Source organism: Liolophura sinensis, chromosome 10 (assembly GCF_032854445.1).
Source record: "Liolophura sinensis isolate JHLJ2023 chromosome 10, CUHK_Ljap_v2, whole genome shotgun sequence".
Taxonomy (NCBI): domain Eukaryota; kingdom Metazoa; phylum Mollusca; class Polyplacophora; order Chitonida; family Chitonidae; genus Liolophura; species Liolophura sinensis.
The window spans coordinates 11,135,611-11,152,952 of NC_088304.1; the positions used below are offsets into that span (position 1 = coordinate 11,135,611).

Sequence of the window (17,342 nt, forward strand, 5' to 3'; positions counted from 1 at the left end):
TGACGCCGTCTGACAGAAATAGAAATTTTTAGCACACAGCGTTATGAAAGAAATAAAAATTGCAGCTGATTGAAAGATGTTGTATAGTAAAGAAAAACAGAGAACTTTAACATTTTGAGAGGTTATAGCGGCTGCAGCAGACACTGAAATATTATGAGAGTAGTGAAGCGGGATTTCAGCAAGGAACCATTTGTGACAAGACTGCACCGTCCGATACATGTTTTTTTTTTAAATTACAAAGCTATATGAGAGTAAATTTGACCTCCAACCAAATTTTTGATGACAGAAACGTGAATAGGGTGTAATGACAGAATAAAAAATTCATCTATTAGGACAGTGACCGATGACAGATTAACTAACCCGTCAACAACACATTGCATTTACTTGACAGCAACATTGATTCAGACTGTCTTTTGACGCGTGAGGCACTTATGTTGTGTGATCCTTTCAAATAATTATCGCACTATTTTATTTATTTGATTAATGTATTACGCCGCAATCAGGAATATTCGCTTATATGATGAAGGCCAGCATTTTGGTGGGAGGAAAACCCACAGCCATCCACAGCTTTCTGGCAAAGCTTCCACGTATGACCAGAGAGAAAACTTTTAATGACTTTAACAAGGTCGTCACGCGTTAACGTGAAACCCCATGTACGGCTCTCGAACCTTCTCAGAAAATGGCGTCGTATGAACTGTTTATGAAAATCCCATGCACTCACGTAAAATGTCTATTATACACTATCTAAGCACGTTCCCTTTAATCTGCGTTCAGGTGTGTGAGAGATTTTCACATATTGACGGCATACGCCGCCTTGGTATTTGTGCCCGATGTAATGCTACGACCGCTTTGAAAAACAGCTCCCAGAGCTTTCAAGAGACTACATATATTTTGAAATTATCGCAAATTTTGTCATTTACCCCACAAAACGACGACAGCGCTGAGAGTTTTGCCATTGATACAGCTAACCTAGAATCGTTATCTTCGGAACTGCACCAGTGCTATTATGTGTCAAATAACATGTTCAACACCGCTAGGCTTATGTTGTGGAAGTCCTCCTCTTTAATCGAACTAGTCATTCGGTTCCTCAACGAAAGACGGCTAAAACTGACACTTGATGGGGAAATCGATGGGAAGTAGGGCCAATTGCTTACTTGCCAACATTTTTCTGTGACGTAGGCCTACAGGAGCATTTTGAATGAACTGGACAGAGAGTTGCACTCTGCGATCCACTCCACCCCCCCCCCCCCCACCCCCCAACACCACCACCGCAGAAAAAACAAACATGCATGAGAATACCGTCAACTGTCTGCATATTACCCCCTCATATCACATATCATCACACATTATGACGGTCATATCTGTAAAAGTGCCAGTATAGGCCACACATCTAGCGATGTTGCACCTACCGAAGCAGTCCTCATGAAGAATTACACATACTCTTTTAATGTATGTCAGATATGCAGTACTTTGTAACCACGTAATATACACTCTTCGAAAAAAGAAACGCAAAATGAAATTCAAAAATGATACTTACAATTTTGTACTCATATGTTAACTCAAACAGTTTTGTAGGGTTGTACATTGTTACTGGAATGTTTCAGAAGATCATCCTTGACCAAACGCAACCAAAAATGATTTTGAACGGTTTTATCAATTAGGATTGTTATGATGTGCGTTGATGTCGTGCAGCACGAAGTTCAGGCACAATGATTGTTTGTCACGTGCAAAACATGAGTACAGCATGTGACTATAAAAGACCCAAACGAATCTCACAATTTTATCCCATATCTTTGCAAGTACTGTACACGAAAATGGGACGTCTCAACGCTGCCGACCGAAATCAGGCAATTGGACGATTGCAAGCTGGCGAATCAAAGAGTGACGTGGCAAGGATCATCCCAGCACAATAACTCGGTTGTGGGATCGATTTCGTCAAACAAATTTGACAAATGACCGTCCAAGATCAGGAAGACCTAGAGTCACCACACCTGCCCAAGATCGGTACATCCGGGTAACCCACCTACGTGAACGCCATCGTATCGCCCGGGACACAGCACAAGAACAGTTTGGAGCCGAAGAGTGTCCGATCAGTTAATCAGGAACCGTCTCCGAGAAGTAGGAGACAAACCAAACGTCCAAAAGTTGCCCCCCCCCCCTCTTGACACGACTACATCGCCGTCGACGAGTGAGATGGTGTACCACGGTGCTGCCATGGAACCTGGCAAACTGGAGGCGCATATGGTTTAGCGATGAATCCCGTTATCTCCTCAGACGACGTGATGGTAGAGACCGTGTCTACAGACGACGTCATGAAAGTTTTGCTCCTCACTGCATCAGACAGGTGGACAGATTCGGTGGAGAGAGTGTTATGGTGTGGGGAGCGATCTCTTACACCCGCAGATCGGAGCTTGTGCTTGTCCAAGGCAATCTGATGGCTAATCGATACATCGACCAGATTCTCCGCCCGTACGTCCTTCGTCTTGTTGACCTTCAACGGCAGCTCTTCCAACAGGACAACGCCAGACCCCACACAGCACGTGCCACCGAAGACTACCTGGCCAATAACAAGATCAATACATTCCCCTGGCCCTCCAAATCCCCGGATCTAAACCCAATCGAACACCTTTGGGATCAGATCGATAGACCGGTGCGTCGACGTCATATTCCACCACAGAATCTTCAACAGTTGTTCCACATGCTGCAGGAGGAATGGAGAAGGATTCCACAACAAAACATCCAACGACTGATTCGATCTGTACCCAGGAGGTGTCGGGCAGTGTTAGCAGCTGGAGGTGGTCATACGAGGTACTGACTTCAACACCACCTGGTGGACAGCAGTAATGACTGTGATGATTGTTATTCTCATGAAATATGGACAACATAGCAATGCATTGTTCCACAAAATTTCATTTATGTATCTTTGTTTTCCGATGATCTACACGTCCTTGAATAACATCAAATTTACATCGATATTTGGGTCTTGCGTTTCTTTTTTTGAAGAGTGTAGGCAACTTAAACGTAAATTGTGACCGTACATGGGAATGCCTCGCAACAAGTTGCTGATCGTCGTGGGTTCCTCTCGGGTTCTGCTCACTTTCCTCCCAGCATAATGGTGACCTTCATCGAATAGTGAAATATTCTGGAGTACGGCGTACTTAATAGGATTTCCCGTTGTGCAGGCGCTATATTTTTAACATAAGATATTTACAAGTATCAGAAATCGCTGAAAAGATTGTCCGTTACTTTTTTGTTCTTTTTTTTTTTTCGCTATGAGAATACTTGAAAAAGATTTATGTCACACGACTATTTCTCCACAAACAAAATATTTATTAACCTACCGGTCTGTTTTAATCAGCTCAAGAGAACTCCGTCTGTGACGAAACAACGTGCATGATGCTAATCAAGCAAGTGCATGGCTCGGACCATCGCACAATTCCCCACGGCGGTCATACATGCGTCAAAGTTTTCAGAACTTCAGAAGTGAAGAAGCAAGATTTTACAACTTATCGACAAACTTCTTTTAAGTAATCCCCTCTTACCTTTTGTGATAAAAATGGAAATGGATTTACTTTAGTATTTATCAGTCGTACAGAAAGCTTTTAAAGCGAATTGGGCTGTATTAGGTTTACCATGTCTTGTGAAATGATCTTTTCTTTTTGATGCGTTTACATGAAGTGAAATGAAGTGTTAATTCTATTTCATTTTAATGTATATTCAAAGGTAATTTATTCAGTTTTCAAGAAGTTCTTTTATCTTAACTATCAATTTCGCGCAAGGTGTTTGTGTGGTGTGGCAAGCTAAGACAATCTTTAACATCATGTTGGCCTTTGGTAAGATGAATTTACACGCTGTTTTAATTTTGATAAAGGAGATAAAAAGAAGATAAAAAGGAAAAGGCGGAAAACTGTTTACACCTGAGTTTTGTTTAAAAGTAATCTGAGGATTTGTTCGAGATTTCGTTGTTTTAAATCTCAAGTTTTTATGATGTGATTGTATGATAGTGTGAAATATGATGATTGTCAACGTCAGAAGATCGATCGTTACCCCGTTCTTTTTAACGGTTGGTTACATCTGAATTCAAACTGTTAGAAGATGAAAGAAAACGGTTGCAGTATGGAGGTGTGCGACAGATGTAAGGGTTAGGTTTTAAAAAAGGCATTCAAATCGGGTAAGACCTCAATTGAATCAACACAGCTGAAGCAGAGGTACGAATGAGACACGACTTCTATTGAACACGGATTCGTTGGCATAGAAAGGTAAAACCTTCTTTCTACTACTATAGTCTGTTTCTTTTGAAGGGTCGCCCATGCCCAGCTGTCTGTAAAATCAGTCATACCCGCTACCGAAATTGCCTTTAGTCTACACGTGGATATGTTAGAAGTCCATATCCTTGCAAAGAAGTCAAACTAGAACAGATTCTCTAATTCATAATGTTAAACTACATAAGCTCAGTTTTGACGCCAAGAACTCATTACCTCAGGTGACGTCATAATTTTTTTTTTAAAAACCGTGGCATGTTGGGGAATGGACGTGGAGAGTAATTTGTTTTACAGTAGGTACACCAACATGGGGTTAGAGCAAACTCCAAGCAGTACACATTCTACACTACACTCTCATCTAATAGATTACATTGTTTTTTTATAACAGAATTTCGTAACATACAGCTTTAAAACTATACTGCCGTGAGATCATATACTTACTACAAAAGATAAAAAAAATCATTTAAGATTATAGTATACTAAAACGTGTAAACAATTTCAAATATGGCTGTGTCAGAAATAGTGTTTACAGTAAGATCGATGGTGTCACCCTCCGAAACCGAGCTTATTGATTTTAACATTATGAAATAGAAAAGTGTTCCAACTTCATTTTCTTTGCAACTTTGTGAACTTCAAACATATTAGTATGTTGAGCTTATGTTGTTACGTGTCACTGACAAATGGCAATTTTGGTAGCGAGTATGACTGATTTTACAGACAGCTGAATATAGGCGGCTCTCTGAACGAAAAATAGGCAATAGTTTGTTGTTGTTGCTAAGTAGAGATCATTATAAATGTTTACAAATGTCTATGTTTTTAATATAACCTACATGTATATGTTGTCTGAAAAACAAGTAACTGTTTCAGCTTATCGTTTTTAAGCCTTCGTGTATTTGCATACGTGCATGGAAACACACACACACACACAATCGGTACCTCAATCGGTATCTTGTATCTCAACAAAGATGTACACCTTATGCTGCGTTTTGTTTCCGTTCTACTTTCAGTGGGTCAAACGTCAAGCCATGACTCCAATCCTTGCATTTGTTTTCGTACATATTACCAGCGGTATGTTTGGTTATCTTACGTACTTACGTTTTATTGTGTGTCTTTGTCTTATTTTATTGACTTTCATCAGTTCTGTTGGACGATGATTGGGATAATCCAATAATACACAGTTCAACACCAAACCCAATTATATGCCGAGGCTTTCATTTTATTTGATTTCATTGTTGATTAACGCCATAATCAAGAATTTTTACGGATACAATCCACCTCCCGGGTTAAACCACCGGCATTTGTCAAGTTACACACTATAACTTTCCCACAGTTTACAGAGATATATACACATGTGCGCACACCATGCATACTCAACAAAAATATAAACGCGTGGAGCAATTTTATATAGTTACATTATTAAATAAGGTGTTAACTTAACAATTAGGGTAAGTATTCATTCTCAGTTGTGGCTTCAATTTCGACCAGGCTGTCACATTTTACGGCAATAATCCTGGAGCAAGGCAATATGAAAGCAAGGCAGAGTGGTTGGTAATCAGTTCACGATCTTCGTGGTGCTCTTCGTGGTGCTAACGGTAGACACACCCAGTACTTAGTGTTGAAAACTGTAATTACCGACCACTCTATTTTCACAGCGTCATAGCTCCTGAGTTATTGCCCTAAAATGTGAAAATCTGGTGGAAATTGAAGCCACAAATGATAAAGAATCCTTAGGTACTTAGGCGAATAATCGCAAACCAGTTTCCAAAACGACATATAACACAAACCATCAAAGAACTGAGAAAGTAGAGAGTACGTAAAATAGGACGGAATCACGTAAAGAGACGGAGTCAACAGCACCAGGTTAAGGCTCAAGCATTGAAATCCCTTTTCCCCGCCTGGTGTTTCTCGGCGATGGGCAGGTAAGTTCCTTAATCAATTCATGAATTTATTTATTTAACTGGTGTTTTACGCTGTATTCAGGAAAAGTTTATTTATACGATGGTGGCACTACGTGTAGACCACGGGCACTAACCCGTATTGTTGAAAAACTTTTCTTCAACAAGAACCAAAATGTTGCCACCGTGATCTTGACTGTGAATGCGTTGCCTCACTGCAACTGTCTGAGCAATGATGCCGTGTTTTCCCATGTCGCTCTGGAATTTCGGTTGCGGTTCTAAGTTAGACGGTTTGTCAGGTAGCTGCCAAATGTTGGCGGTTTATTCTGACATCATCCCAGGCAACGGGATTTAAGTGAAAAATTATTGAACACGGCTTACAACACTAAACAAATGAAAAATAAACAAATAAACATTTGTCAGGCCAGCGCGGTGCAATGACCCAGGAGCTTCCCACCAGTGCGGACGCTCATAATGGCTGCATCTCCCCCCGTCCTTGGAACGGTCTTTCAGAAACCTGCTGATTGTCGTGGGTTTCCCTCGAGTTCTGCCCGGTTTGTTTCCAACCGTGAAATATTCTTGAGCACGGTTTCCACTACACATAAATCTGATGGCCGTCGCATCTGTGTAAAATTCTGAATAACGGCGTTAGAAACAAATCATTTAAATAAATGATGTGATGAGTATAAAGTGCTAAAGTGTTATGAAACACTTGCTATAAAAAAGTTCATCCATTCTATCGAGTGTTTGTGATTGTATAGTAATAGCTCAGGAGATTTGGTGCTGAACAATATAAGAAAATAACAGCAGTAATTTTCAGTTTTATACAAAAACGGCCCAACACAAGCTGCGAAAGGAATAATCCTAGGGACAAAAAAAGTCTTTCTAGCATTCACCTTGGTAGCCATTTAATGTGAAAAGCAAACATTTTGTCGATAAAAATGAAACGTTAAATTTAAAAGTCTTAGAACACTAAAAGAAGCTGCTTTTGAAAAACAATTTTATAACCTAAAACTACTGATCAGATGATTTGGAAACGTCGTTATTTACGAGTCAAGTATTGGTTGTATGTAAATGTCTTTTGGTTTAATACAGCTCTGGTGGCTGCATCCTGTCCACTAGGCTGGCAATCGTTTGGAGAGTTCTGTTATGTCGGCTTTCCTGGAGTTAGTAGGACATATTTGGAGGCCTACTTAGTATGCAGCCGAAACTCCATGGGAAACCTAGCTTCCATTCTGTCAAAAGAGGAAGAAGACTTCATTGACAACGTGTGAGATATTTTTTGACGAAATATATTAGAATGGTACACGATTTAATTACTAATTTCACTGAATGAGCTAAAACATACCTATACATGGCGCCTGTACAACATCATTGGAAACTACTGACTGCCTGTCTTCGCATGATTCCATCCTAATTTTGTGATTTATATGCATTCTTTGTGGTCTTGCTCCACGAAAGACCACTTCTTTCGACCACTTCTAGCTACCGATTCTATGCCCTGTAGAAAGACCTCTAATTTTCTTTTACGACTGTAACATGACGAAATCCGTGTTGGCCTTGACCAACAAGCATACACTTTCATTTGTCGGAGTTTAGGGTCTTTACTAATATTCACATCATTTGTACAGAGACACTGTGTCAAATTCATATACCGGGTCTCACAAAGTGTTATCTGTGATCTGAGATCAGCGGTTTGAGCTCAAATATTTAATACAAATTTAGCCAAATTTAACAATCCGTGTTGGCCTTGACCAACATGCACAAATTTTCATTTGTCGGAGTTTAGGGTCTTACCGTCTTATGAGTGGACTGAGTACGGTTTGTTTCTGTGTTCACAGTGTGCTCGAAGAAACCTTTGGCTCAGCGGAAAAGTGGTGGATCGGCTTGTCTAGGGGGTTGACGTGTGGAAGCAATAACGAGTACACGTGGTCCGACTTTTCTATTGTGGAATACCTGAACTGGGCAGAGAACAGAACAAATGAGAATACAACCGAACAGTGTGTCTCCTTCAAAAGGGGTGTGGGCTTGGAGCCTACGGACTGTAATGCCAAGATAGCCACGATTTGCAAGCAGAAGGCATCAGGTATGGAAGTTTGCTAAATATAAATATATGTCGGTTAGCAGTATTAGGAAAAGAAAGGTTTGACCACTACAGTCAGGGAGGTGACCCCAGTTCTCTACGTTTGGCTAAAATTGTTTTCCGGATGCGTACATGACGTAGCTCTACAGGAACTTGAGAAAACTTTTCTTCCGCTATTTCGAGATTCATGCTATCGTGAGGGGTAAACTAGTCCACACAATAAACAATTCGACTTTAGCACTTTCACATTGTATCAATACTTTTCCTCAAGTCTTAACATTTCGTTTCATTTCCCGAAAATTGTCTAACTATAGACTATATTAAAATACGATTATAACTTAAAACAGAATTAGGTAAAAAAAAAATGCAGTGTTGTTAACTGCAATTTATTAGATGTCACTGATCTACAATTACTCAAAATGCTGTGTTGTCATCACATTTAACATACAATCACATTAAAACAATGCAAGCAGCTACAAACATGTCATTGTTTTGGCGTTTTAATCTCTAAAGACGGACTCTTACCTTTCCGCACACACGTGACAGATAGCGTAAACCCGACATCGGCCAAAATGCATTTAGTTGAAGTTATTGTTTTTTATCTACCACGAAGACTAGCAGTAAAGCGAAATCTGGCTCTCCATCGCAAACTTGATCATGGTGATAGACCAAACACGAATCTATTTGATAATTTGCAAATAAGGCTGCTTGGCCCATATGCTGGTCAGGAGTGGAGATTTAAAGACTATACTTTTTGAATTTGTTTCTTGTGAGTGGTGAATGTAATTGTAGCACCCTCTTGTTTTGGTTTCAGGGACAAGAGTGTGTAACTCTTCCGCAAACCTGATCGGTGAAAAATGTGTACAAGAATTCTCAACAAACTTAACCCAACCTCAGGCTGAAATGGACTGTAATGCACGAGGAGGCAATCTGCTCAGCATTCATACCCTGTTCGAACAGAGTGTCGTTCAGGAATATTTCACGATGCGCAGTTTATCCAAATCTTTTTGGATAGGTAAGGTATTGTTCTGGGGAGATTATCAGAATCTTAACTGGGTTTTATTCTTTGTAAAAGTCACCTTCAAGAAATCTTTGCTTATTTCGCGTTTTTATTTTATTCTTATATGTAAAGGTGTAAACGAATTTATACTTAACAAAAGTATAAACACACAAAGAGATTTTACATTGTTTTCTCTTAGTATTAAATAACGTGTTAACTCAACAATTAGGGTAAGTATTCATTATCAATTGTAGCTTCAATTTCCACCAGATTTTCACCCTTTAGGGCAATAATCCAGGAGCTATGGTAGCGTGAAAAAAAAAGAGTTTTCACGCTGCCATAGCCCCTGGATTATTGCCCGTATATGTGAAAATCTGGGGGGATTTGAGTAAAAAACCGGATGTGTGTGGGCCTGGCCATGCTTTCCTGATGTGTTTGTTGATACACCGATTTTAACCGATGCAGTTATATGGGGTTACCGACTACGTACTTGTAGTTGTAATCAGGATGGGTGTCTGGGCTTCTTTGTGTCGGATAGCTATAGATGTCATTTGGAAAGTGGATTAAGTAACAGCATTATCGTTAATAGGAATTACACTTTCTAAATATAGCACATATTCTAGTGCTGAAATTTGGCTGAGACCACTGCGGGTTTCGAACCAGCGACCTCAGAGTCAGGCACCAAATCGGCAGCAATACATGTCAACCGTCTAGACCACTCGACCAACAGGCCTTCCACAAAATAGATTCAGAAAGTATAATCCCTATTAATGATAATACGGTTACTTAATCCACTTTCCAAATGACATCTATACCTATCTGATATATTCACCTGAGGGAGTGACGTCGTTTGTGACCATCAGAGGGGTAATGCGTGCTCGCTGTAAAATCTACCGGTCAACTACCTTCTATTTTTTGTGGAAGGCCTGCTGGTCGAGTGGTCTAGACAGTTGACATGTATTGCTGCCGATTTGGTGCCTGAATCTGAGGTCGCTGGTTCGAAATCCGCAGTGGTCTCAGCCAAATTTCAACACTAGAATCTGTGCTATATTTAGAAAGTGTAATCCCTATTAACGATAATACTGTTTGTTTGTGTCGTCTTATTTGCAAAGCTGCATTATTCCTATCCCGTCTTCCTCTCCTTAACTGGAGGATCATGTGCCAGCTCACAATGTCTTCTTCTCTAATCGTACGTGGGAAGGTTTCCCAGCAACCTGCTGATGGTGATGGCTTACCTCCGGGCTAAGCACGATTTCCTCTCACCATAATACTAGTCGTATGCATTTTTAAGAAAGGTGTAAAACACTTAGTCCGAATTTTCTGACTAGAACTAGCAACAGATATTGCGATAAGCCTGAATGCCTAGTGCGGTCATAGTTAAAAGTCGTACCATTTAAAAAAATTAAGAGTTTCCAAACAACGTTGAAATGCTAAATTACCCACCTTATCTTCTTGTTACATCTACATCCGTGCAAGCACTTAATCATTCTCTCCTTGACTACAATTTTTTGCTTGGTAAGTTCATTTTGAACAATATTTTGACGAACATGGCCTTAAACACCTCTTCTCCGTATAAGCTTTCACTTTTATCTGCCATTGTGTAAACACGGTCTGCTTACATCACGCGATCTGCTTATATCACGCAGTCAGCTTACATCATGCAGCCTTCTTACATAACACAACCTGCTTACATCACACGCTCTGCTTACATCACACGGTCTGCTTACATCACGTGGTATGCTTACATCATACGGTATGCTAAAACCACACGGTCTGCTTACATAACACGGCCTGCTTACATCACACGGCCTGCTTACATCACACATCCTGTTTACATCACACGGTCTGCTTACATAACACGGTCTAACACGGTCTGCTTACATCACACGGTCTGCTTACATCACACACCCTTCACACACATTGCTGAATATTCACTGAAACTCTAATTCATTCTAAATTGAGCGACTACTGACTAGAACTACAGGATATCGACAGTCTTATCACAATATCTACTGTAAGTTTTTTTTCCAGAAAATTTGGCTTTAAAACAACAATTAAATAAATAAATGTTATTTGTGGTAAGTTGAGAATTTGTTGGCAGAAATTCCTTTTTGTATGAGAATAAAAAAAGTATGAAGATAATCAGTACTGACGATTTGATGTTTTTCAATGGAGAAGAAAATAAAAATAAATAATGTTGGGATGTCTCTGTTTCAAACACTTTTCGCATATATATATAAAGGACTCCGGGGGGACGATGCTAAAGGCGAATTTGTATGGACGGACATGTCGGAAGTGAACTACGTGAACTGGAACACTCTGGAGCCAGACGAGGCAGATTTAAAGAACGTCGGTGCTCTTCTTACACTTGACGATGGACTTGGTGAATGGTTTGACGCTTCGGATCAAATGAAGAGACCTTATTTGTGTCAGTTTGGTGAGTAATTATTAACGTGATACGGGCTTGGTACGTGGTTCAGTAGCTCATTGCATCGCCGTGGTTGCAGACGACAACACGATAGAGTTCAGTTAAAGGTTCGCTAGTCTAGCACATCGCTGCAGACAGCAACTCAAGTGCAGACGACAACGCGGTCAACCTCAGTCACCGACGCATGGTTCATTATCAAAGTGCATCGCTCTGGCTGCAGACAACGCGGTTCAGTCCGAGGTTCGCTAGTCTAGCACATCGCTGCAGATAGCAACTCAAGTGCAGACCACAATTCGGTCGACTCCAGCCAGACATAATCCCCATATCCCTTAGAGCGCAGGCGTCGCTCTATCTTTCGCTTTACGTCACTGCCACTAATAGCAAATTTTGCACAGAAATCTTGAAATCGCCGACGTCAGTGGGTCACGGTGATGAGACAGGAATTGATGTCAGAAACACAAACAATTCGTCTCAACCTTCGTCTCTAATAATACTTGATGCACATGCATTCTCTTTATCTAAAGTATGCACAGAATGATTTTGACCAACGCCTGAAACAATTTTATTGATGATTGCTGATTAAATAGCTCCGCGGGCGGACACAAGTGATGAGACTAATCCTAAACAAGCTTACGCGCGTCTCACATGCTCCAAATGTCAAGCGTGTCTATTGGTGGCAGTGATGTAAAGCGTGAAGGTAGAGAGCGACGCATGCGCTGTGGGGAGGACGCGGCCTCCCTCTGGCTGCAGACCACATATCAGTCGCCTCTGGTCACTCATACCCAATTCAGTAATCTAGTGTCTGGCTCTGACTGCAAACGGCAAAATGGTTGCCTCTAACCTCCGATACCCTGTTCAGTAGTCTAGAGCCTCGTTCTGGTTGCAAACGGCATAGCGGTTGCCTCCAAACCCTCTTTTATTATTTTTTTTGGTGTCCTTTGTTTAAAAAGCAAATGGAACACAAAATTGCTGTTTTACTTTTATCATGGTGGGAGATCGATAATAGAAATCATTTTGTGTCTCTGTCACATTACAGTGTTCACCCGCTTTGCTCTGTCTGTTTTACAGACCTATTGGGCAATTGTTCTCTGACATGTCCCACTGGCTTTGTAAGGAACAACTGCGGTGTAAAGCTTTGTCAGTGCAAAGACCCGTGTAAGGTAAGCGCCAGTGACGTGTACATAGTTAGCCAATGGAGATGTCCTAACGTAGGATCTGGGTACACTGGAATACAATTTTGCTGAATCTTTCAGTCGCTTGTCTCTCAGTTGCTGGTTCCAGTCTTAGATAGGACATTCCACTGCCTTTACTAAACTGTACAAAATTCAGCTACATTAAAACCGCTGTTGTTTGTTTCGGAGGACGATATGGAAACAAACATTTTCTGTCGTTACCAGTTTTGCCTGGTGTGACGTAATGCAATAACACTTGGCGTCAGCCATCGCTGACGTATAGCCACAATTGATTTCATACTTTTCAAACGCTACCGACGCCATTCCAGGAAAAATTTGCGGAAACTGTTTGAATGGTTTTATTGGTGAAAAATCTTCTTGTTCCTATTCCATATAGTAACCAGATCATTTTAATATTTCTGCCTGGTTTCTCTTGGGGCGGTACTTTAAGTATTTGAAAGCTCTTGTCATGCTGATTACAACCTGCGGATTGTCCTGAGATTTCACCAGAATATGTACTTTTCCTCTCACCATAACGCTGGCCGCTGTCCTATAAGTGAAATACTCTTCAGTGCAGCGTGAAACAATCGAATAAAGAAATAAGACTGATTGGATGGTTACGTTTACATAAATTTTCTTGAACATCACCTGCTGATAATATTACACACTGACCCCATTTTACGCATATATATGTGTGCATAATTGTGTTTGAAATATTAACATTGGGTTTTATTATTAAAATTAGTGATTGGAAATTTGACTTCGAATATTGTTTTAGCTCGTGGTAAATACTGTGTCGGAAACCACTGATGGTTTATGCCGGCTACTTATGTTTCCTCCAGGTCTATCTGGTAGTATCTTCCCAACATGATGCTGGCCACCGACGTACACGTACAGTGACGTTCAAGTGAAATATTCCTGAGTGGCAAATATTCAAGCCTGATTCCTCCAACAATGAAATTGACAGTTGTCTCATAAGGGAGATATTCTTTAAACCACCCCACCAGTCCTGCAATCCCAAAATGAAGAAAACAATGAAAAAGTTTTTATATTTTCTCTCTCTTGACAACATGTTTCGTCATATTCAACGTTACCTCGTTATTTTGAAAAGTTGGTTGTGATATTGGTTATGTTATATTTCTCACTTCAGGACGTGGTATGTGAATCTTTCGAAGTTTGCAAGGAAGGACGTTGTGTTGGTAGGTTTAGTCTCATTTTGTGCTCGAGAAAATTGGCCTTTTGTTGCATCGATTTTCTGTATTGTTTTTATTCCTTTATAACGTCTTTTAAAATTTTTTCTGTACATGTATATATGATAGTTATTTTAATGAATATTTTACTGACTTCACATTGGTTGTATTAATGGGCGTAGAAAATCTGAGCTGAGAACAGTGATGTAAAATATGTGCAACGGAACCACATTTAAGATCAATGAGACGTCCATGGTGAATGTAACACGTGTACCTGTGAGCACATGGTTATGGTAAGTTGTATACACGACACATCTAAGTAACCTACTGAACATTGCTTGTGAAAGTTTAAGACGTTTATAAAGTTTTAATTACCTTCTTTTCTCACATGAAAGTAAATGTACTGTTTATTATGCACATTCTCAGGACCTGTTTGTCCGGTATGTGAGTGCAAGACGTGTAAAACTGGTTACGTCATTGACCGAGATGGCTGTCAAACGTGTCGTTGCAAAGATCCGAAATGTGAGGTGAGATAAATGGCCCTAGATCGGAGTCTTTCTTCTTCATAGATACGCTGCCTTGCGTTTTTTTTCCCGTGCCATTATGTTATGTTGTAGTAAATTTGTGACAAGTATAATAATACATATACTGGTTATAATAATTGGTATATGAAAATACGACTTTTGGCAGACAGTCGTCGTATAAGTGAAATATTCTCGAGCACAGCGTAAATTGCCAATCGGATAAATATTCGGCACATCTGGTGATCTTTATGGAGTATTTAGAACTATTTTTATCCCATTTCTCCACAGCGGGTCAAGTGTGAAAAAGGATGCACCTGTATTTCCGGACATTGTATGTATATACTGTATATGTTGTTATTGCATGTAATAATACCAAAGCATTATGCAAATAATCGCTTCTGTTGCGTAAGGATAAAAGTAAAAGGAGGGACTACGTTTACAAACTAAACTATAGTGCTTGACTTAACGAGGCTGTTTTACGAATACCAACGACAGTGTTTGACTCATTCAGTCATTCCTTACAATCTGTAAGCTACTGTGATTTTCATTGAATAGTTTGAGTTATCAGGCTAATGTGACAATGTGAAGAAACAACGCATTCGAGATGATATAATACAACCAAAATATACACATCAGCATGCTAATCTTAACGTTTCTCGGAGCCCTTCAAGTTAATCAGTTCCAATCGCAAAAAGCTAGACCTATGGCTAAAACACCTCCCCAAGCAGAGGTAAACCACTGGCGTATGATTTTGTCACATGTTCAAATGTTCCTGAGATATCCGTCACATATATTTTACTTATTGCAACACATATCCCAAACGTTTTCCAGGCTGCCCGAACAGCGTATTGTCTCAGAAGTGCGACGATCCTTGTGCTGACTACAACTGCGGCTACTTTAAAGTCTGCAAGTGAGTATTCCCTGAGGTAAATGGCTATATGTGACCTAACATGACAGATTCTGTCAGATATTTTCATCGAGTCAAACGTCTCTCAAGATGCACTTAATCAGAAGCATTGACGTTTGATTTGAAGTCAACAATCGTCTTACTCACATTAATGCTTGAATATCCGGTAACGCCAAAAGTATGACATTATCTTGACGGCATGGTGTTTCACGAAGCAGTCGCAAATTCCGCCTGGCGTATTTTCCATGGCATCATATAGTGAAGAGATAGGCAACCATGGTAAATGCATTTGGTGTAGTGCTGTGACGGCTTTGTAAGATGGTCTGCAGAGCTCTAGTTGCCCTGTTGTTGAAGTTTTCTTTGCCAAAGATCACATGTACGCATTGCACGTAATAAAAGAGTCAGTTAGAAAGCCATGTTGACTCATCAGTGACTGATTCGAATCCAAGAACATAATATAATCGTACATAAAGCATACCGCCATTGGGACACCAGCCATTCAGGCGTCTGTAATTGGTGAAAGATAATAATGTTTCCTCTATTTTCAGACCATACTGCAATTGCCTTGCCAAATGCGTCAGACGCTTTCCACGCAAATGGCGCCGTGGACGACGTCATCGGGGCCACAAACGCCGCCGTGGCCACAAACGTCACCGTGGCCACAAACGCCACCGTGGCCACAAACGTCACCGTGGCCACAAACGTCACCGTGGCCACAAACGTCACCGTGGACACAAACGTTACCGTGGCTACAAACGTCGTGGAGGTTACAGGCGCAACAGACATTAGAAACGTCACAGCCATCGCGGTTACAGCTGTAATGAATGTAAAAGTCTGTCAGTCAATGTATTTAAAATTATGACTTTTGAATAACACGAGAGAGTCATTTCACTGACTTTTGTGTACTTGCCTTCTGTTCTACTGTTGATTTATTTTATTATTTCACCAATACGACTATTACTCATATTTAATATATAAACACATTAAAACAATGCAATGGAATCAGACCTTAGGGATACTTAGTCCACCAGTAGAATCCCGTTTTATGCAGGAATGAAATACAAGAAAATCACAGCAAATAAAACCAGAGCAGCGACGACAGTGTGATACCTGACAATGGTCACACGTAATCGGTGAAATACGCTCTCTTGTCAGTTTACCTCAGTTAGGGTTTTATTCTAACTGTTGGCGCAGATGTGTAAAAAGTATTATCCTAAGACTCCCTTGCACCATGGTTTATACTATTCAAGCGACACGACTGTGTTGTTAACCTGACCAGGTGATTATTAGATGTAATGATTAACTTCATCATTCTTTGACTAAGGCGTAAAAAACGAAACAAATAAATAAATCACCTTTGTCATGTTTTTAAGATGGTCACTGCTACATCATTTTCCGTATAACGGTGGCTATGTAAAGAAACTCAGGCAGATAACTGACTCCTTAACCTGATTATCACCCACAGAGGTTTGAACTGAGGCAATTCACCCGCTTCGGGTAGCAACGAGCCGTTTGAACTCGTTTTAGGTATAATCAATTTATTCTTTTGATTTGTGTTTTACGCCTTACTCATGAAAATTTCACTTATACCACACTGGTCAACATTATGGCGAGACGAAGAGGGACAGGGCCCGCGGGAAACCCACGACAATCCGTCGGTTGCTGGCACATCTTTCCATGGAAGGTCGGAGAGAAAGCCAGCAAGATCTGGTCTTGAACTCATAGCTGCCGCCTTGGTGAGAGGCTCCTGTGTCATTGCGCCACGATGGCATGTTAACCATTTAGGCCACGAAGGACCCATATATGATCCAAAACCACACCATTATATAGCACACTGAACAATGGGAGTAAACATCATGAAATCAGAAAGTTTATTTTTGT

The 17,342-nt window shown here is 40.4% G+C and overlaps 1 protein-coding gene across 2 annotated transcripts; it reads left to right on the forward strand.

Annotated features, from left to right (window-relative positions):
* The first annotated feature begins 4,166 nt into the window (after positions 1-4,166).
* On the forward strand, positions 4,167-16,334 carry LOC135476845 (C-type mannose receptor 2-like). Of its 2 annotated transcripts, none has more exons than XM_064756986.1 (12): positions 4,167-4,259; positions 5,270-5,330; positions 7,253-7,427; positions 7,999-8,243; positions 9,055-9,255; positions 11,483-11,677; positions 12,737-12,828; positions 13,991-14,039; positions 14,457-14,557; positions 14,843-14,885; positions 15,386-15,464; positions 16,010-16,334. In XM_064756986.1, exons 2-12 carry the CDS (start codon positions 5,288-5,290, stop codon positions 16,248-16,250), a joined length of 1,464 nt encoding a protein of 487 aa, XP_064613056.1. In that variant the 5' UTR covers positions 4,167-4,259; positions 5,270-5,287; the 3' UTR covers positions 16,251-16,334. The 2 variants fall into 2 exon arrangements, with proteins under 2 accessions (XP_064613056.1, XP_064613057.1); XM_064756987.1 differs by having other exon boundaries at positions 4,169-4,259; positions 15,386-15,480; positions 16,010-16,074.
* The last annotated feature ends 1,008 nt before the right edge of the window (positions 16,335-17,342 follow it).